We start from the raw sequence: 21,177 nt of genomic DNA on the forward strand, positions 1-21,177 counted from the left end.
GGCAAGGAAGAACAACAGAGACAAGGAGAGAAAACGATAAACAGATCCTATGTCCCAGTGAGCAACAAACATTACTCAAAATGTACCCCTGGCAGCTTTGGGGGGAAGAGGGCTCTAGGCTGGCTGTGGAAAGAGGGCTCAATTGCTTCTTTCAGAGTCTCTTCTGCCCCCCTACCTTCAACATGGGAGCTCAATTCCTTCACGAGTTTAGGAAGGGGAAGGGTAGCTGGGAGGAGGGAGATCACAGCTAATTAGTTGGTCTGTGGGGAAGCAGCAGAAGGCCACTGGCTCCCATGCAGAAGCACCTTTTCTCCCCTGGCTGGATTGCCATTACAAACTCAGAGCAACAGCTCCCACCCGCCCTCCTCGGGGATTAGAATAGAACTGGGGTCTCCTGTGGGCACTGCCCTCAAGTCAACTTTCTGGACTGGGAAGGAAATTTTCCCTGCCAAATTGGCCAGGGAAGAATGAGATTCTTTTCACCTTCCCCTCAGCAACCCAGTGAGTAGATTAGGAGATAAAGTTCAAGTAGTCGCACCTTAGCAGGTGGTTAACGCATGTAATTGTTTGATTGGGGTCCGGTTCCCTAAATTACCAGAACTGAAAGTGGATTTAGGGGAACACATCCCCTAAAGAAGCTGGGGAATAGGGCGAGCACTCCTAGTGTCTGGGACAGCAAGGAAATAGCCCCTTAACACTCAGAGGAGAAGGTGGTGGGGTCTCAGGAACAGGCAGGGGGAAGGTATGGAGGGGTGAGGAGCTGATGGAAGGCTTCCGCCATGTGAACAGGTTACGGACAGAAGAATGCCCTGTACGGGACAAGTTAATGCCAGATAGTTCTAGATGAGTTAAGTTTAATAGAGTTGTGGTCTTGTTAAGCCACATCCCTTGTTATCTTTTCCTTCTTCCTGCGTGTCCAGGACAGAGGACCCAAAATGAAGAGTGACCTCTTGGAAGCTGTCATCCCCAAGTATTGTTGAGAGAGGAGGGAAAGAGGAGCTCAAAGGACAAATAGTTCTACTGGTGATGCAGAAGAGGTGCTTGGGTCACTTCCCTCCAATCCCATGAGCTTCCTCCTGACCACATTGACACCTGACTACAGCATGCTGGGCAACATTTCCAGCTGAACAGTCCTCCAGAGTCTGATCATGCAGAACAACAACAGCACGAAGGAACAGGAGACCTCTCATCAGGGTCACTTCCCACCAATAGAAACATCTGGCAGCTTCTGCCCCTGCTTGCAGACAACTTCCCAACTTTGCCTTCTGAATTCCATGGATCACAGGATAAGCGATATTAGACACAGGACCCAGTACAGATTCCCATGCTAATTCTGGAAGGTGAACCAAAATGCACACTTTGTTTGCTCTGTGCCCTCCTATGCTGTTGCATATGCCGCAAGCAGTATACATTATATACAAAAAATAAGTTACAATGGAAAACTGCAACCTGATGATCACTGATACAGCTGCCCTAATGATTTCAGAAAGAAACAAACTGCTTCTTCAAGGAACTTTTCTTAGGAGTTTGAGACAATTTAAATAGATATTTTCATTTCTCTTATTTCTTAATTTGGGGCCACAAATGAGAATCATTTTTGGGCATTTTCAATGTGTGTGTGAGAGACTTATCTATAAAACACATAAGTGATTGAGATGTACATTTGCTATAGACAGCGTGGAGGATGTGTGTGTTGAAATGTTTTGCTAAAATTTTTTTTTTTAAAACTGCATATATGTCCAGCTATGTCCAAGCATGGGGGTGAGTTTAAAAATAAGTTAGATAGCATTTTGTGAAAACCTGGACATTTTCTCTAATTCCTACTCCCTTGTGGACAGGTCAAGAGCTTGTATACGCTCCATGATATTTTCTTTAAACTTATCTAAAAAATTCTTGCTTGCATAGCTTTCAGTTTTAATAACCTAAGCTGAAGATATACTACAAGTGCTTTGTCAATTCATTATTATAAGGGGAAGTTTTATTATATATGACAACACAGGCATTTTCTTTTTTGGCTTTGAAATCAGGTATATCTTCTGGTTCAATGTTCGAAAATTGACACAAGTTATTACAGGGGCCATAGCCCCCAGATTCCTATGGATATAGTGCTAGGAACATAGTCTGGTGCGTTGAAGTTAAATACAGACACTTGTTTCGAATGTTTGTGGATGCACCCAACGTATTTGTATCCCTTCGGTTGCAAAACCCCCCAACAAAATGAAAGATTTAAGAGAAAGAGTGACTTATTACCTATATTAGATTAACAACTAAGCTATCTGAAGAAAAATGACACAAAGTTTCAGAGTCGGCAACCCCCAGATTTCTATTATTATGGTGGTAGGACAATATCTTGATTTACTGAAATTAAACCAAAAGAGACAGCTGTCTAGAATTTGTGACTGCAGCCAAACAAGTGATTTTATCATGTTGGTTATGGAAACAAATACCATCGCTCCACTGTATTTTCTTATCTTTTGCTCCCTCTTTTAAAAAAATATTAATATAAGGAGGTATGTCCTATTAACTGTTTATCTTTAAATAAAAAACACTATTTGCTTTCCAACAAAAATGTGTAACATATAATTATACCTTTTAATAATCTGTGATCTAAATTATAAGTACTTAGTTCTTTTACAATTTTTTTCTCCAATTATTCAGGGGGAGGGGGTCATACACATTGGGCTGCTTTAGTTAACATTCAGATTTAGATACCCATTTTTCCTTAACAGGTATCTCTACCCAGATTTTAAATGCCTCTGAATTTTAGTATTTTTTCATTATCTTCATTGTGGTTCTTTATAGTTTCCAGGAATAGTGCTAGTTCTCAGTCACTGGTTTACGAGTTCGGGGCCATACATCAAATCCTATTACCATCTCTCCTTAGACTGGGGGTCAGTTGTTAGAAGGGAGAAGTCCAGGCACCAGAAAAAAGGTTTTATCTCATAATGTCCCATTCAGTGACATCGTCACCCTTATCTCTCAATCTCATTCTGATAGAAGTCAGGGTAAGGTACCACGTAGGTAAAATACTCAATTTCACATCTTCTTGATTTTATTCAAGTTTTAATGCAAAAATCTATTAGAAAAAATAAAAATAAGGAATTTCCATGTCCTTAAAATAAAAAGTGACCTCTTAATTATAAGATTCTTTAGATAACAGCTTGTTGACGTGAGAAAAATCTATTTGGGATGTGAGACTATCCATTTACCCTAATGAATAAAATTATAAAACTAATTACTAAACAAAAATTCTAAACCTTTGATTCTCCTCTCATATGACTTAATATTCTGCATCTGAATTCACAATAAAATTTGCACATATTTTACCTTTATTGAAGTTTTGAAGCTGTAAAATGGTTTAACACTATCTGAAAATTTACAGTAACCCCTATCCTCTACACCAGCAGTTCCCAAACTCGTTCCGCCGCTTCTGCAGGGAAAGCCCCTGGCAGGCCGGGCAGCTTTGTTTACCTGCCGCGTCCGCAATTCGGCTGATCGCGGCTCCCAGTGGCTGCGGTTCGCTGCTCCAGGCCAATGGGGGCTGCTGGAAGCGGCGCGGGCCGAGGGATGTACTGGCCGCCGCTTCCAGCAGCTCCCATTGGCCTGGAGCAGCGAACCGCGGCCACTGGGAGTCGCGATCGGCCGAATCTGTGGACGCGGCAGGTAAACAAAGCTGCCCAGCCTGCCAGGGGCTTTCCCTGCACAAGCGGCGGAACGAGTTTGGGAACCACTGCTCTACACACAAAAATGTCTTTTGCGCCTTTAATAAAGTGTGCTACTGTCATTTTCATTAATCCTGCTAGATTGTTTGCACTGTATTCTCCTGAACCATCTACCCGTTTTGTTGTGATTTGATTTTGTGCCGGAAGTCAGAATGAGTAGATGGAAATAAAATTCATAAAAACAATTGTGTACTACTTGTGTGCTTAAACAAAACATTACCATGCTTTACCTTAGTGTTTTACGTAGTCACCAAAAGCCAATAATATCTGAATGATGTTTGATGCGCTACATGAAGTGAATTGGCACCTTCTGTTTAGTTCCTAGTGCTGTCCACATCACAAAACCCACCACATTTGGCTAGGCTTTGCTGGATAGATCAGAAAGGACACCAAGGACTGAGCATGCATGGCAACCAAACTATCCTCTTAATTAGGCAATCCTTAAACAAATAGCGCTTATGTATTCAAAATCATAGGGATTACCTGGATGTGTAAAGATTACTCACGTTAAGAGTTTCATGATCAGGTCCTCCTATGAGGTCCTTTCAGAACAGAGATGAAGCACACTTGCAAATAATTTATATCACATTGATGCTACTATGTATCAACTTGTGTAAAAGCCTTTCATTCCAACCCGATTCTCAGGGGATTATAATTTCACCAACACAAAGATTGATTTTGGGAGGAATGAAAGCATAATATCTAATCCTGGAAAGAATATTGTATGAGTGGAAGTTTTTTTCCCCAACTCAATGTGATGAACTGTAAGTTGAGCAAAAATCATGCTGAACATTGACTGAAAAATAGTGTTTTTTTAAAGATTAGGTTTCACAAGCAGAGAATAGCAGCTCTGCAGAAACTGTACTTTGAGTAGACAACGTTCATCTCTGTTCTGAGGGCCAGCACAAGGCACATTCCCCAATGAAGTCCTATTTGGAGAAGTTAAGTGGGATTTTAAAGATGCATATGCATTTCACTGGCCCACTACACAAGGATTAATTTTACCCAGTCTTAGTTATAAGAGTTCTACAAATGTGTAAGTGTTCAAACTTTTAGAAGGAGGAAAAATACAGTGCTTCCAAAATACGGTAGTATCATTAACACAAACTATCAGATTTCAGGTCAAACTGGATCTTCCTCCACCCAAATGTGGAAGTCCAGTTAAAGTTCTAATGCCTTTTTCTGTGTTCTGGTGTATGAATCCTTACAGCAGAAACACCCTCAATTTCCCTCTCCCCAAAATAGATAGAAAAAACAATTCTGAAAAATTCTCCTTTTAAAAAAATATAACTATTTATAGATAGCTGCTGTATAATGCTTCCTCTTTACATCTCTCTAACCAAAGTAACATTTATACCATTTGTGCGTATCTGCTATAGTATTCTCAAATAAGAAACCATGCATTTATTAAAATAAATGGTGATTCTCTGTCTTTCCCTGAGCAATATGGTAAACCTTAGAATTAAATTCAGCAATATTTAGAAACTTGTTAAAGTGGACAAACAAGAGCTGATTTGTTTTTGTCTTGGGAGCCTGGCCTTGAACGTTGGTCAATGTTACTTTCATTTTAACTATAAATCTATTCCTAGCTAGACCGGAAGATTTAGAGTTGAAGTAAGGAGAAACATGAAGGAAATTTGTTTTCGTCACGCACCTACAAAAGACCTTACTAAACTTAGTATAGTAGTATTATTGCCAGCTCTGATTTTCCTTGTACAAGGGTGAGGTGGGGAGAGGATTCCACTTAAATCTACTATTTCACTTATTAAGTTGCAAGGTCACTGTTTTTCAATGTTCAAAACGTATATCTACTAATTGTACCTAGCTTATATTCTTTTCCCCAGTTTTTTAAAAGTCATAATCAACTCTCATAATATGACATTGAACCTGATAAGCTGACAGAGAACAACAATGAAGAAAGAGGCAAATATTTAAAAACTTCCTAATTTAATTCTTATGCTTTTACAGGTGTAAACCATTGTGGGCATAAGTGACTGAATTTAGATGTCTATGTCACTATGCCCACACATCTAATATAAATTATTTCATTTGTACCTACAATTTTGCCTGGAAACAACTAAGTGCAAAATCAGAGGCCATGCTGAAACTTAAAATTTCACACAAGGAATTTAATAGCCTTATTTTTAAAAAGTACTGAGTACTCACAACTACTACTGAATTCAATAGGAGTTGCAACAACCTCTGCAAATCAGAACTTAAGTGATTTGCCAAAGGTCACATAGCAAGTCAGTGGCAGAGGTAGATTAAACCCTGGGAGATCCTGGCACCAGATCTCAACCAGTCCAGGAGAACATGCTGCCCCTTTAGTAATGTATTTTTGGATTTACTCTTAGATGTGAGAAAATTGGTATCACAAATGATTAATATTTAAAAATAGCAAGTCACCAGGATTTCTGTTTAGAACTGGGTGCTATTTAGTATCTTGTGAAGCCCCCAAAACACAAGATTAGTGCAAACAAATTATATTTCAGTAAGTCACTAAGTAACATACTCAGGCCTCAGGGACTGTACAGATTTAGAGTTTTGTACTGTTGTGTTTAGTTGATAACTTTTTACAATTTAAGTATGTGTACATATAGCCCCTATTCCAACTCCTGTAAAATAAATCCACATATGCACATACTGACTAGGTATGAAATAGTTTGACACTGAACTGCATCCACCTGCACTTCCTCCTACGACAGTGGTTCTCAAACTTTTTTTTTTACTGGTGACCCTTTTCACACAGCAAGCCTCTGAGTGTGACCCCCCCCCCTTATATATTAAAAACACTTTTTTATATATTTAACACCATTATAAATGCTGGAGGCAAAGCAGGGTTTGGGGTGGAGGTTGACAGCTCGTGGCCCCCATGTAATAACCTTGTGACCCCCTGAGGGGTCCTGACCCCCCCTTTGAGAACCCCTGTCCTAGGAGATGCAGTTCAAGTACACCAAGCCCACATTTTCTCCTACAGCCAGGCTTGCTGGCCAGACTACATCTCCCATGATGGACCCTCACAGCACATCATGGCAGACACATGGTTGAGGTATATTGTGAGAGATGGAGTCTTGCTGGAAAGCCCACCTCAGAGAAGAGAACATAGAGAAGAGGCACTGCAGCAGCTCAGAAGGACGTGGTTTAAAGTCATACTAATTCAAAATGAAACATTTTCTTTCAATCCAAAGTGTTGAAAAGAAATGTTTCAATATTTCCAAACTGAAGTGTAAATGTTCATCTCAAAAACCAAAACGTTCAATTTTTCACTGAAAACCCAAAACACCCCAAACCCAGAAATTCTCCACAGAAAGCAAACACTTTTTGGGAAATTTTTTTTGGCTGTAAACCCAATTTTCCACTGAAAAACTGTTTTGATGGAATTTTTGTAACCAGCCTTCTTAACATCTTCTAATTACTAGAGAGGAAGGTGTTTAATAATCCACAAATAGACCCTCATGTACTAGAAAACTTGCAGGTTAATGGAGGAGGTGGCATTGCAAGCTGCCATAAAACAACTTTGTGAAGATAAGGATTAAAAGAAGCACATACATTGATCTAGATGTGAGTCACCTAACAATTTTCAGTAAGAAGTTTGTACTTGAAAAATTACAGTAAGCCCAAGGGTTATGTACTATACATGTTCCCAGTTGCATCACTCCTTTTCTACAACAGCCACTTCCTCAAATGAATATTTATCTTTAGCCATGGCCTTCAACATGACACCCAGAAAAAGTCAGAGAAAGCAGCTTCATGTTAGAGAAAGCAGCTTCATGTTAGAACTACCAAGTCTTCAAGAGTCATTAAAAAAAAGTTAAGATGTAATTATTTTTATCATATTCTGCAATAAATAGTGGTCACGGAATTGAAGCCTTTCCAACTAATTAATGGATCTTGTAGTTATCACACTCCTGGTCTTTAGTGTTAAATCAACAAAGAAGCAGTTCACTGCCTTGTAAAACTACTCCACTAAGAATGTTATCCCTTAGTTGCATGTCAAAATACTTACTAAAGGCACAGCTAAAGAGATTTATCATCATGCTGTTATGTTTTTACCTTAATTCTTCAGTTTTGCTTTATACATGATAAAATGATTAACTCTTATACAGAGCCTTTGGTACAATCCTACAACATATTAAGCACCAACAAATTTGACTTCAAAATATTATTTTACTTAATGACTAGGCCAGATATGCACCTAAGTCTAATAAGAGGACAGTCTAGTTTATTAGCTAGGGTGCAGTCTATCTTTTTTATAAGCTCCTTTGTTAGATAATACAAGCTATGTAACACGAAGTCTATGACTGAAATGGTCTATAACAGAGAAAGAGAAAATTAATGTTTATATTAATGAACATAACTTTTAGCAGTATCAGTAGGGTTCTTACTAGCACCTGTAACCAGAATGACCACCTATGACAATCAGGGTCCAGACACCGGAAGAGAACAGGTTTGATTCGAACCCCCCCAAAATATGCAGTTAAACCAACTTGATGGCATACAACGCTATTCACTGTAAAAGTGTATTGAGTAAGATATTTTATGAAAGCTTGCAATGCACTGAACGTAAGTCATTTGAGATATGTATAAAAATTACAGTTACGAATGTATATGTAGAAAATTGTAATTGTAACTGTGGTACAATTTCAGCATCATCTCACATGGCAGTTAAGCAATCAGGCAGAGAGAGGTTACTTCCCCAGATGAGACTGCTTCTAGCACCTAGTCATTGTCCAGACCAGGAAAAAACAAAGAAGAAACAATGCAAATGAGAACAGCTTGAAAACGAAAAGAAAACCCCAGTCTTTGAAAACTAAGAAAGGAGGGAGCTCTCCTGCTGGCATAATTAAACCACTCCCAACAAGTGGCAGTAGCCAAGAGCAAATTTACCATGAAACACACCATGCGGTGGCAGGGGGCCCCCCCAACGACAGAGCAGCCCCCAAAATGCAGGACAAATCTCATCTGACAACCTGCCCCTGAGTCCCGGCCGGCAGTGCAGCAGGGCTCAGACAGGCAGGCTGCCTGCATGCCGTGGCTGGTGGCCCCATGCCGCTCCCAGAAGCAGCCGGCCGCTGGCACGTCTCTGTGCATCCCTGATGGCGGGGCAGGGTGGGGGAGTTGGCTCCGCCCACTGCCCCTGGTCTGGGCAGCGAATGGAGACCCATTGCCCCCCCTTACCCCAAGAGGGGCACAGAGATGTGCCAGCAGCAGCACAGCAGGGCTAAGGCAGCTCCCTGCCCACTCTGCCTCCCTCGCTCCATGCCACACCACTCCCAGAGGGGGGTGTCTCCGTGAGCTGCCCCCACCCTGAGCACCAACTCCGTAGCTCCAAGGGGAACTGCGAAAATGGGAGCTGCGAGGGCAGCGTATGCGGGCAACGGCGTGCAGAGATCCCCCCCGCCTACGAGCTGCTGCCAGAGGGGTGTGTGCCGGTCGCTTTGGGAACTGTGCCACCCAAGGTAAGCGCCAGCCCCTTGACCCCCTCCTGCACCCTAATACCCTGCCCCAGCCCAGAGCCCGCAACCAAACTTCCTCCCAGAGCCTGATCCCCACAGCTCCTCCTGCACCCCAACCCCCTGCCCCATTCAAGGAATCTCACTTCATTTTCATTTATTTCCCATTATTTATATAGGAGGAGGATGAAGAAAAAAAGAATGAAAAACGGGGGAAGAGACCAAAGAGAATGTTCTTTTTCTTGGCTGGGTCCCAAGGGGGACCCCCCAAAAATGAAGCTGTGCACAGGGTCCCACTAACTCTAAATCCACCACTGGCATTAGCTATGTCACCGGGAGATGCTCTCCCACCAGCATAGTGCTGTCCACACCGGTGCTGCTGTCAGTGAAACTTATGTTGGTGATGGTGGGGAGGGGTGGTGTTTTTTCACGTGCCTGACCGACAAAAGTTTTGCCAACAAAAGTGCTAGTGAACACAAAACCTTAATGAAAACAGAGTTATGAAGAGAGCTACTGTTCACATACCATTAAGGGAACGTACCCCAACAGTTATAATGTAACACATAAAATAGATGGGAATACTTAGCATACCTGTGTAATTTAAGTGCATTGTTTTAAAAGCGGAATGGGATCTAGACAATACTAAAAATGGGCCTGAACTGCCATGTCAGATCGAAAATTCCCAAAGCATTTTCAAATGTTAGGTCTGGGATTTCGGGCCAAACTCTAGGCAAAGTACTATATGACAGAGAAAAATATCATGCCACCTATAGGTGTTCCGCAAAACGGTTTCAAGGTGTATTTGAATATGAACAGAAATTCTAAAGCGCTTTGTTGGCTCAATAAGACTTGCAGATAGTATCATTAACTCACTACAACATCTAAGCCAGCATGCACAGCGTTTTCGCCACCATCAATACTTACAGAGTCACAGTAACAACTAGTTCAGGAGTCACTGCTTATGACAAGGGAAAGGCTACTTTAGGAGGAGCTACACTATTTGATTAGAGCTGAATCTCGAAGCATGCATCTCTTCTCCACACCAGCCCTGCCACCCTAAAATCCTTTGCTGTCTCACTGGTCTCCTAGGTTCAGCTACACTGCGATGCGCACAAGCCTGGCAAAGCACGTCTCATGACAAAGAAACACCCACCAGGAGAAGTGGACCGGGAAGAGACCCAGGAACTGGGCGCTCAGCCACGGGGCCACTGCCCGAGCGCCTCCGCCACCATCGCCCGGGACACAGGGTCCAGAGGCGGGCTCTGCCTCTCGGGGCGCGCCTGGGGCTTGTGGGGAGCGGATCCTGCTCAGCTCGGCAGAGGAAAGGCAAAGGCCATAAGCCGCCAGCACCGCCCGCCGGGCCCGGCAGCCTCCTAGCGCAGGGCTAGGCTCGTGTTTACACGGTCACACCGCCCCACGCGGGGCAGCGTGGCCGGCCGGGATCAGCCACTGCCCTGCAGACAGACCCCCAAACTCCCGGGCCACCCGCCGCGGGTTCTGTCCCCTTCCCCTCCTGCGGGTCGGCGCTGCGGGGCACGGGGGGTCCCTGGCAGGCCGCGGGCCCCACTCACGCAGGCAGAGCTGGGTGACATAGGCGTAGTAGGACCAGCAGAGGATGCTGGAGATGAACAGCACCGGCACCCAGTAGAGCAGCCGCTGGCAGCGCCGCCTCGCGCCGCCCCGGGTCCCCGCCGCCGGCGCCGCCATCTTCCCGCACCGCATGCCAGCCACTCGCCCCGGACCCGAGCAGCGCAGCAGCCCAGCCCAGCCGAGCCGCCGCAGCCTCCTGCCAGCGCGGGGAGGGCGCGGCGCCTGTGCCGCCGTCCCTCCCGACAGGCTCCTCCAGCGGGCGGCGCCGCGCCGGGGCTGCTCCGCCCCCGCCGCTTCCACAGCCAGTCACGGGCCCCCGCCTGCCCCCGGGGCGTGGGGAGGGACCGCGCGGAGCCGCCCCGCGGAATGAGGCTGGGGCTGGCCGGGCTGGGAGCCCCTAGGGCACAGCGAGGGGTTCGACCCCCGAGGAAATGGGGCGGGGACAGGGCAGTTTGCTCCCACCTGCCCCTATAACAGCCCCAGGCCGAGGGGGGTCCCTGTACCGGCCTGGCCAGAGGGGAGGCGGCGATCAGCTCCCCCCGCCTCGGCCCCTCATTAGGGGCTCGCTCAGGCGGAGGGAGGGAAACCCGGAAGCTTGATTTTCGCTTCAAACGATAGGAGGACCGAGCACCTGCCTTGCATACTGACAGGAAAGAGCCACGTGCCCCCTGGCAGCGGGCAAGGCGATTAGGATGCGCCGCCCGCTGCCTTCAGTTGTAGTGCGGTGTAACGCCACTGAACCAACGCAGTTAGCGTCAGCGTCAAATCGGAGCAACACTGCTGATTCAGGCGAGCTGGGCCTGGTACCCCGTGTGATCCTGCAAACCAGTGAGCCCGGCTTGATCCTATTTGATCAGTTCTCTTTTCTTGACTTTCATGGAAGCACTGGGCTTGCTCCGTAGACTCTGATCCTGCCAACCCTTATGCACCTGCTTAACTTTAGGCAGATGAGTAGTTCCATTGAACTCAAAAAGCCTAAAGTTTTACACCTGTAAAAATGTTTTCATGCTCTTAGCCTATACAGACCTATGAACCATGGACCTTATCTTTTTCTGTGTTCTGTATAGTGCTGAGCACATTGTCAGTAGTCAAGACATGCGTCCCTCAATTCCCCTAGCTGTAAAATAAGGATAATGATACTTAAACACCTTTGTAAAACGCATTGGAAGTATGGACAAAAGTGCTATCTAAATGCTAAGTATTACTGTAAAATAACAGATACAGTAACTGTTGTAGGCAGCCAGTGATGTCACAATAAATGGTAGCTTAAACTTTAGTGAACATGGCAGTCAATTCTACTTTTGACATCACAATGGGTTAGTTGGAAAGAGATGAGCAGATACAGTAGGCTGATTCACTTTTCCCCAAACATGGTTTAATGAGTGTTCCTCACACAGAAACACTTTTGAAATGGCATAGTAAATCTAGATTATAATTAGGAATGTATGCACAAATTAGTTGCTGAATTAGAGTTCCAAAATTAGAACTGCCAGGATCAGCAGGGAGCATTTCTCCAATCTACTAGAATCTTTGAGTGTGTCAACAATATAGTAGTTATGAAAGAGCTGGTTGATTTAAGTGTGTTTGGATTTTCAAACAGCTTTGGACAGGATCTCACACAATGGGCTATTAATGAAACTGAAGTCACAGTGTGAGAGGTATAGATTGTCATAGATTAGAAATTGGCCCTGAGATAAAAATAGAGTAAGAGTTTTCAACATCACAAAAGTATAGCAGGGGGTACCACAAGGTTCTGTACTAGGGCTGGTATTGTTTAGTGTATTTATTAATGATTTGGATAAGGGGATTTTAACCATGAGGTGGCAAATTTACATATCAGACAAAAGTGTTTAGGTTAGTCAAAACTAGGGAGACTGAGGAATTACAGAAGGATGTTATGAGGCTGGCAGACCCGGTGCCAGCTCATGCCAAGGCCCCTACGCCTCAACTGAACTCTGACCAATACATAACTGGAAACCAGTCTGGTTTACCTGTGTATTAGCATTGTTAAAATAGATGTTAAGTTTATAAGAATGTGTTTAGTGTTAAGAATTTATGAAATGCTTGTAGGATGCTGTGTGTAGTAATCTCATTTATAACATCTGTACCCCACCTTGTAAGGTTATATTGAGTAGTTGCATTATAAACCTCTGTACATTTGTAAATCAAACAGGAAAGGAGCACTAATTTATGTAAAATGCTGGCTTCCTACAGAAGATGGTAAGTCCTGCCCACCAAGAAGGCCCACTGAAACCAAATGAGCCACTGTGAAACATCAAAGAACAAAGACTTTAATTACTCCCCCACCACACCCACGAAGAGAATCTGTGCGTGTGGACTCATCCCATCAGTTTGAACTCTGGGAGAAGGGAATAAAAATCCCTAACCAGAAGAAAATGGATCTCTATGCTGTTTGGACTCTGGGAGGGCAAGATTTCTAAGCAGAAGCAAGGGATCCCCACTGCTAATAATCCCATCTAAAAAAAGGTACTACAGAAACAGAAAGAGTACAGAGTTGCACTATGAGCACTCATGTAGCTCATGAAAGCTTATGCTCAAATAAATGTGTTAGTCTCTAAGGTGCCAGAAGTCCTCCTTTTCTTTTTGCAGATACAGACTAACACGGCTGCTACTATGAACACTGTTAGTCACTGAAAGACTTTGATATAAGGGGAGACTGAAAATATTAGGAGAGGAGACAAGATGAGACATGACTGAGGTATTAAAAACAATGAATGACACTGATAAGGTAAATTTGACACTCCTATTAATCATTTTCCATAATACAAGAAAAAAAAAGAGACATTCAATTAACTAAAAGACAACAAATTACTTTTTTTTTTTACACAATACACAATAAACCTGCAAAAATCATTGCTACAAGATATCACTGAAGACAAAAGCTTAGTAAAATAATAATGAAAATGATTAGACATATGTCTAATGAGAACATCCACAGTTACATAAAATAGGTTTTAAAAGTATAAGGGATAAAATGCTTCCTGCTTCAGGGACGTGCCAACCATTTACTGACATGAATTAGGAAGAAACAAAGGCAAGTCATTCCATTATTTGGCTTCTTGCACCTTCCTCCGAAGTATCTGGCACTGTCCACTGTCAGACACAGGGTACTTGCATTAGATGGATCGCTGATCTGATCTGTTCTGTTATTCCATTTCCTGTTTTGCTATATGAGGAGGAGCTGGGAGCTGGAAACTCCAGGCATAACATGGCGAGTTAATGTTTGTATAGTACTTTGAGGATTTAAAAAGCTATATAAATGCTATTATTATGTTTATAAACACTGCATTGTCAGACTAATATTTTAATATTCCAATATCTGATTGTATCGGCCCTTCACATGCTTTTTCAAGGATTATAGAAAAAGGAAAAAGTATTGTATTGCTTTTTATTTACTTAAAATTCTGTGAGTGTTCAAACAGCACCTGCATGCTGGTTTATGTGCTGCAGCAGAACATTTCTGATGGCATCAGAATGTCCCCGTCAGCCATTTTACAGCACTGCAGGCTACCTTAGGTGTATGCTGGAAATAAGCATGGCTCATCAATCGTAATACATGCCAAGGAAATGTTGTAAACATAAAGGCATACATTAGTTTTTGAACTGTTAATGAATCCTTACAAATCTTTTTGTTATATAATACTTACATGTCTGCATGGTAGGTTGTCAATGACAGGAGGAAAAAAAGATGAAGTGGTACAGAGAATATTTCAGTGTACATCACATACATGCTATGCATATGGCTTTTTCAGTTGCCTTCATAGAGGACTAGATGCTGTCATCCTGTTAGGGTGAAATTTAGCCCTAGTGTAACTCCACTGGCATTAATGGTATTGTACCACTTACCTGAGGGCTGAGTTGACCTTTATCGTTAACCAGATTAAAACGAAATAATGATTGAGAACATGGAAAAGAAATTCCGTACTCTATGTAAATATAGCCTAATGTGATACTGCCACTCCTGCCTAAATAAATGAAACTTGGATCAGTCCTTTAGTCATTTATTTCATCTCATTAGTAAGTCCTTCAGCACAGAGACAGCGAATCAACTCTTTAGCTGCTGTACATCAACATAGATCCATTAGCTTTAATGGAGACATTCTAGGTCACAGCAGATGAGGATCTGGTCAAATGTCTTTCTACATGTTTAGAACTCAGTGGGAGCTGGGTATTTGGCACTTTTGAAAGGTATGCCAGTCATTGAGGTTTTTGAATAAGGATTTAGGAGCTTAATTTTTGGCAATCATTTTTGAAAATCTTGGACATTAATTTCCCTTTTTAGCAACGGAGGTGGGGAAAATCTAAAATTACCAACTTTTCCTTCTCATTAGTAATAGTTGTTTATTCACAGCAGAAATCACGGTGATAAAAGGAAAAAAAAAGTGTGTGTGTGAAATGCTGCCCTGAACAAGGCCATCTCCTGTCCACAGCGACATTATGTGCTTCAGGATCCGCACCAGTTCCCTAAGCATATTAACAGTCATGGGCTGATGTGTATCTTCCCTAGGGCCTGCAGTGCATGACTATCTTGCTAGAAACCTTCTAACTAAACAACCGCTGCAAGGATCTGGGTAAACCATTTAGCCTGCTGACAAACATAAGGGCTGACAGGAGTTGAGGATGCCAACTGTCAGGTTGCTAACGACACCATTTACTGCAGCACATGTTCCTCTATAGTGGGCCATATCGGTGACAGGCCTTCCATATCCTGAAATTGGACAAAATGATTAAAACTTCTCTCATAGCTCCGCAATGTTCACGGTGACACCAACCTCTGCACTACACTGACAACCATCATATGCTAAGGCGGGGTGGGCAAACTTTTTGGCCTGAGAGTCACATCTGGGTGGGGAAATTGCATGCAGGACCATGAATGTAGGGCTGGGGCAGAGGGCTGGGGTGCGGGAGGGAGTGTGGGGTGTGGGAGGGGGTGCGGTGTGCAGGAAGGGGCTCAGGGCAAGGGGTTGGGGTGCAGGAGGGGTGCGGGTGCAGGAGCGGTGCAGCAGGGGGTCAGGGCAGGGGGTTGAGGTGCAGGGTGCAGAAGGGTTTCGGGGTGCGGGCTCCAGCCGGGTGCCGCTTACCTTGAGCGGCTCCGGGGTGGCAGTGGCATGCAGCAGGGCTAAGGCAGGCTCCCTGCCTGCCCTGGCCCTGTGCCACCTCCCAGAAGTGGCCAGCACCATATTCCTGCGGCCCCTGGGGGAGGAGAGGGCAGAGGGCTCCGTGCGCTGTCCTCACCTGTGGGTATCTCTCCCGAAGCTCCCATTGGCCAAGGTTCCCCATTCCCGGCCAATGGCAGCTGTGGGGGGGGCGGTGCCTGCAGGTGAAGGCAGCGCGCGGAGCCCTCTGCCCCCCCCCCACTTCCCCAGGGGCCGCAGGGACGTGGTGCGGGCCGCTTCTGGGAGTGGTGTGGGGCCAAGGCAGACAGGGAGCCTGCCTTAGCCCCGCGGCGCTATGGGGGTGGCAGTTAAGCGATATTCACCTGGAGCATTCTTAGGGACCAAGCCTAGGGGAGAAACCTGCAAGTTCTGCATAAGTAACTAACTGAATGGCCCTGCTACCCTATTCTCATTTAATTCTTGTGCAATCTTTTTCTTTACAATATGTCCCAATCCCACTAAGGACTTCAAATTTTTACATATCACATGAATTATTTTCTCCATAAAAAGAATCCCCCCCACCGAAAACCCAGCCCACAAATATGCCCTATCTATCCTGTTAGGCCAGGTATACCAAACGAGCACCCTTAACACCTCCAGCTTAACTGGGCATCTTGCTCTTGTCCAACCCACCATTTCCAGCTTGTCTCCCACCCCTGCCTGTGTTTTGCCCCCATACTCTGCTTCTGCCCCCATGGGCCTGTAGGCAGCACTTGGCTACTACCCATCCTGTTCCCTCAACGAGACCTTCCCCTACTGATCTGGCAAGAACAGGCTGTATGGGCCCCAAAGCACGTCACAAGCATGCCTAAATTCGCAGATGCTATATAAACGAGCACTTTTATTGAATGCCCCGCAAATGTCATTACGCACCTCAGGCCTCTGTCCATGTGGACTCTGCGCCCCCATGGCATCATCCACTCCAACCTCAGTGTACGATGTGGGATGTCCTACCAAGCCATGCCCCATAACATATATTCCCACCTGATTGTATCCATATATTTAAACAATGCTGGGCTTCTGTCTGCGTAAGCCTCTGCAATAACTCCCACATGGATAAGGAAGGCAGCTTCCCAATTTTCGCATATTCTCATCAACGTTGGCCGCTTGGGCATTTCATTGTCCTGCTTATTCTTCTGTGGCTTATTGTGTGTCAGCACCTCCTTGTGCAACAATAATTTGTTCACATATTCATCTCACAAAATTTTATTCCTAGTAGGACTGAGAAGGTGAATCCCATTGGGTCAGCCACCCCAGCAGAACCATACTTGAGACTGTCTGTTGGGGCACCCTCAGTGCTCTGTTGTCCTCCAGCTAACTCTGGGCAGCAATTTTATTCCACAAATTGCAGACCTTGGCAATGAATGAGTTGAAAGATCCCCAGAAATGTCCCCTCCATTAAGGACTCCCAGTCCCTGGCGAGGGGTCTGCCCCACCTGACTATCACCAGTCTCACAAACTCAAACCCATGCTGGGCTTCCATTACTTTGCTTCCCGACCCTCCACCCATGGGTGCTCCCAGCTGCTGCAGTGACTGAAGGGTAGCTTGTAACAACTGTGTAATACCATTAGCACTCACAGAAGGTGTGTGTACCCCAGATATCTCCGATATAGTTCCTAGGACACCTGATCCTCCCCATATCCTATTTGTTACCCCACTAAAGTCCACCCTCTCCTCCACCATTTAAGTCCATCAAAGGGAAAAGTGTGCCAGGACCCTGAATCCCTCAAGGCCCCAAACAGACAACCATTGCCACATTAGGTAGAAGGAGCCCACCTTCACATCCTGCCCTTGCAACCTCTATCTGGTGCTGATCAAACTCACCCCTTCCAGCAGTGCTGCTCAGCTATCCTGCAATCTGTTCAAATGACTGTCCCAGCTCTGGGCAACCCACTGCATCTTGCAAACCTTGCAGTGCTGTGGAAACAATTTTGGAAGCAACTGCCCAGACCACTTGAATCAATTCTCGGTTGGTTGTCCCACCTGCAAATGCAGCCAATTCACCATCGGTGTGTTTGCTTCCCCAGGATCCACATCACCTCTCAGCTGAGAGGAATCCACTTGATAAGCAGATAGACCACCCTGGGATTTACCAATCCCAGTCCTGGGTCCAGCATCTTGCCCCCATCCTTGCTGATCTGTTATGACTCAGAGCTATGCCTGAAATTTGCTCTGCCTCCCCTTCTTGTTATTAAATGCCTGCTTCTCCCTCTGTGGACTGGAATGGGGGGGGATTCCTCCCCCCTTTTCCTGCTCTCACTGCCCTGCTACCACAGGTTGCCATGAAGATTGCAGAGCTGAAGTCCTTGCTGCTCTGCCTGGTCCAGGTAAACGAGGGCTTCTCCTGCCTGGCATGTACTTATGTAATGTCCCCTCTCTTCTGGTTACCCATGCTGACCAACTCTGCAGCTGCTGCAAAGTCACTCCACCTCTTTCTACCCCTTAAAGAGAAACAAACCTTCCTCTAGCAACCCAGACAGCAGACCCCCGCTTAACGTGTGGCTCGGTCATTACTCCGATTCCCTAGCAAATACCTGACCACTTTCCTATCACCCTGTCTGACATGGTCAATCCAAGTTGGCTAGTTTGCTTCATGACAAACCCCTCTTGGGGTCATCTCAGATTATACCAATGAAATCAGGAGAACACTACTTAAACCAGGGGATTCCCATTTTGTGGGGTGGGTCCTATAGGGAAAGGAGAGATCCTGCCTGCTTCTCGGTTCTGTCCCTGTATTTGCTTTCTCTCCTCCCCAGTGTGGTACTGCACAACACTGCCTCTTCAACTTTCTGCCAGTAGTGGTAGTGCTGTGTAGAAATAGCAGTGGGGGACAAATGGATGAGTGAGGAAATGGTCAGTGAGGCATGGGGTTGTGGGGAGTCATCTATCCACATTGTTAGGTTTGGGAATTCAGCTCAGCCCCGCTCCCACTCCAGTCTCCACACTGACACATACAGAACAATCAAAATGATGGCCAATGCGGCAGGGTTTGCAGGTAGTTAGAATTGTGTGGACTTTACAGTGAAGCCAGTTCTCTATAAACTTGTAAAACTGGTTGACTTTGTAGTACTGCATTGTCTGTAGAGCAGAGTGAATAATTACAAAGAATAATTTATTTGGTACATTTATTGTGAGGGATTTCAGAAGTGAGAGGTAATGAATGGAAGATGATGATGAGGAAGTTATGACAAATGGTCATGTTCAAAGTTGGGAAGATTATACTCTTTGGAAACCTATTTTTCAGATTTAGTAAATATATTCAGTATTATGGCAAAAGTTATATTTTTAATTGCATGGATATGCCTCTGAGACTCTTAGATAGTGTCTCAAAATGGAAACAACTCGATCTATTTAGGTTAATGAAGAGAAGGCTAAGAAGTGGGGAAAAGATTTCAGATTGTAGAGGGCTCTTTAATTTAGCAGAAAAAGGCATAACCATATCCACTGGTTGAAAACTGAAGCTAGACAAATTCATACTAGAAATAGGGAAGAATTTTATAGCAATGAGTATAATTAACTATTGTAACAGCTTACCTCTCCATCCCTTGGAGTCTTCAAACCAAGACTGCATGTCTTTCTAAAACAGATGATCGATGCAGATATTACTGGTTCTATAAGGTTGTAAGCTTGTATTATGCAGATCAGACTAGATTATAATAGTCCCTGATGGCCTTTAAAAAAATGTCTATGAATATGGTGGGGTGGGGGCAAAGTAAAAGTTCCCTGGAAGTTCTTCTGGAGCCAGCTTTCTGCCCTGAAGCTTCAACCCCTCTTCCATGTAGAAATGTTAGTTATTTTCTATTTCTGGTCAGGTGAGTGAGGCACAGTATGTGACCCAGCAGAAGAGGAGGTTTATGGGAGAGGAGACATTTGTGTCTCCTGAATACAGGACTGAAGTGAGCTGGATGAAGTTCATCATTTGCAGCCAGAAACCATAGTCTTGAAACAAAGCACGTACCATGTAACTACCTGCTGTAAGGCTAAGAGGATGAAAGTAGATCACATCACCACATACTTTCATCAACCAAATTTAGCCTCCTCAAAAAAAGATATCAAGTTAGTTTGACAGAATCTATTTTTCATAAACACACGTTGACTGGCATTAATTATATTACCCTCTTTTAATTCTTTATTAATCAACTTCCGTATCAGCCGCTCCATTATCTTGCCTGTGATCAAAGTCAGACTGGCAGGCCTATACTTACCTGGGTCATCCCATTACTAATTTTAAATACTGGTACAATACTAGCTCTCTTCCAGTCTTCTGAAACTTCCCCATTGTACCAAGAGTGATTGAAAAGTCAACATTAACAGTTCAGCAAGCTCCTCAGCCCAAACCTTGCCCTCTATTGGTGCCTCCACATTATTTAGTTGCAGCACATATATTTTCCAGGCTGCTAGCCAATTGGGGACAGTCTATTTGCAATGACCTCTTTAGCCAAGCATACCACCTCTGCTCCCTATCCAGAGGGTGCACCCCCACCAGCTGGCATCTCCCACTGTCCTGCTTTGCTTTACCTCTGTGTCCTGGAACCTTTTCCCTCTCTGTGCAGAAGTCTGTGGCAGGACAGCATATACATCTTGTGACATTCTATACCTTGGGGGAGCGTACTGTAACCCGCATATTCCTCATTTTCATATAATTGTGATCTTACATATAAAGCATGCCTTGTAAGGTATCAGGGGAAAGGTTATGATCTGCTGAAAGTAATTTCTCTATCCGTATATGTGTATCATTAATTCATATGAAGTTATGAGAACTGTGTTGTATGGTGGTCACTAAAAGCATGCTGTAAGTTGGGGAATCAGCCAGATATTCGCTCCCCAGAGGCAACAGCAAGGAAAGTAACCAACGCCCGGCAGGGTGTCAAACAACCCATCAACAGCCACTGTCCAGCAAGGGAGCTACAATGCAATGACTCACCTATATGAGGCCACACCAGTGGAATTGCTCAACCTTGCTGGGTGACTCAGCAATGCCCCCCAGACATGCCTGAACTTGTGCTCCCTAAGCACATGGACTGAGGGTATAAAACAGAGTGGATACATACTGGGGCCTTCTCCTGCCCCCACCTATGCTGCAGGCAACCAAGACACTGAGAAGAAGAGAAGACTCCAACACAAGAGATTGGCCCAGGATTAAGGAACAAACCTGTATATTAAGGACTACAATAGCCAGTGGGGTGAGAAAAACTACTTAATCTACTTGCTGTCCAGCCTAATAGGGTTGAGAG

The 21,177-nt window shown here is 44.5% G+C and overlaps 1 protein-coding gene across 2 annotated transcripts in view; it reads right to left on the reverse strand.

Moving 5' to 3' along the window:
• ZDHHC2 (zDHHC palmitoyltransferase 2) overlaps positions 1 to 10,897 on the reverse strand; it is a 105,546-nt gene extending 94,649 nt beyond the window's left edge. For both annotated transcript variants that reach the window (XM_074951340.1, XM_074951339.1), the window contains exon 1: positions 10,747 to 10,897. In XM_074951340.1, coding sequence (XP_074807441.1) covers positions 10,747 to 10,897 — 151 coding nt within the window. The remainder of the gene's footprint in view (positions 1 to 10,746) is intronic.
• Between the last annotated feature and the right edge of the window lie 10,280 nt (positions 10,898 to 21,177).

The sequence above is a fragment of the Natator depressus genome, chromosome 4 (assembly GCF_965152275.1).
Source record: "Natator depressus isolate rNatDep1 chromosome 4, rNatDep2.hap1, whole genome shotgun sequence".
Classification (NCBI taxonomy): Eukaryota; Metazoa; Chordata; order Testudines; family Cheloniidae; genus Natator; species Natator depressus.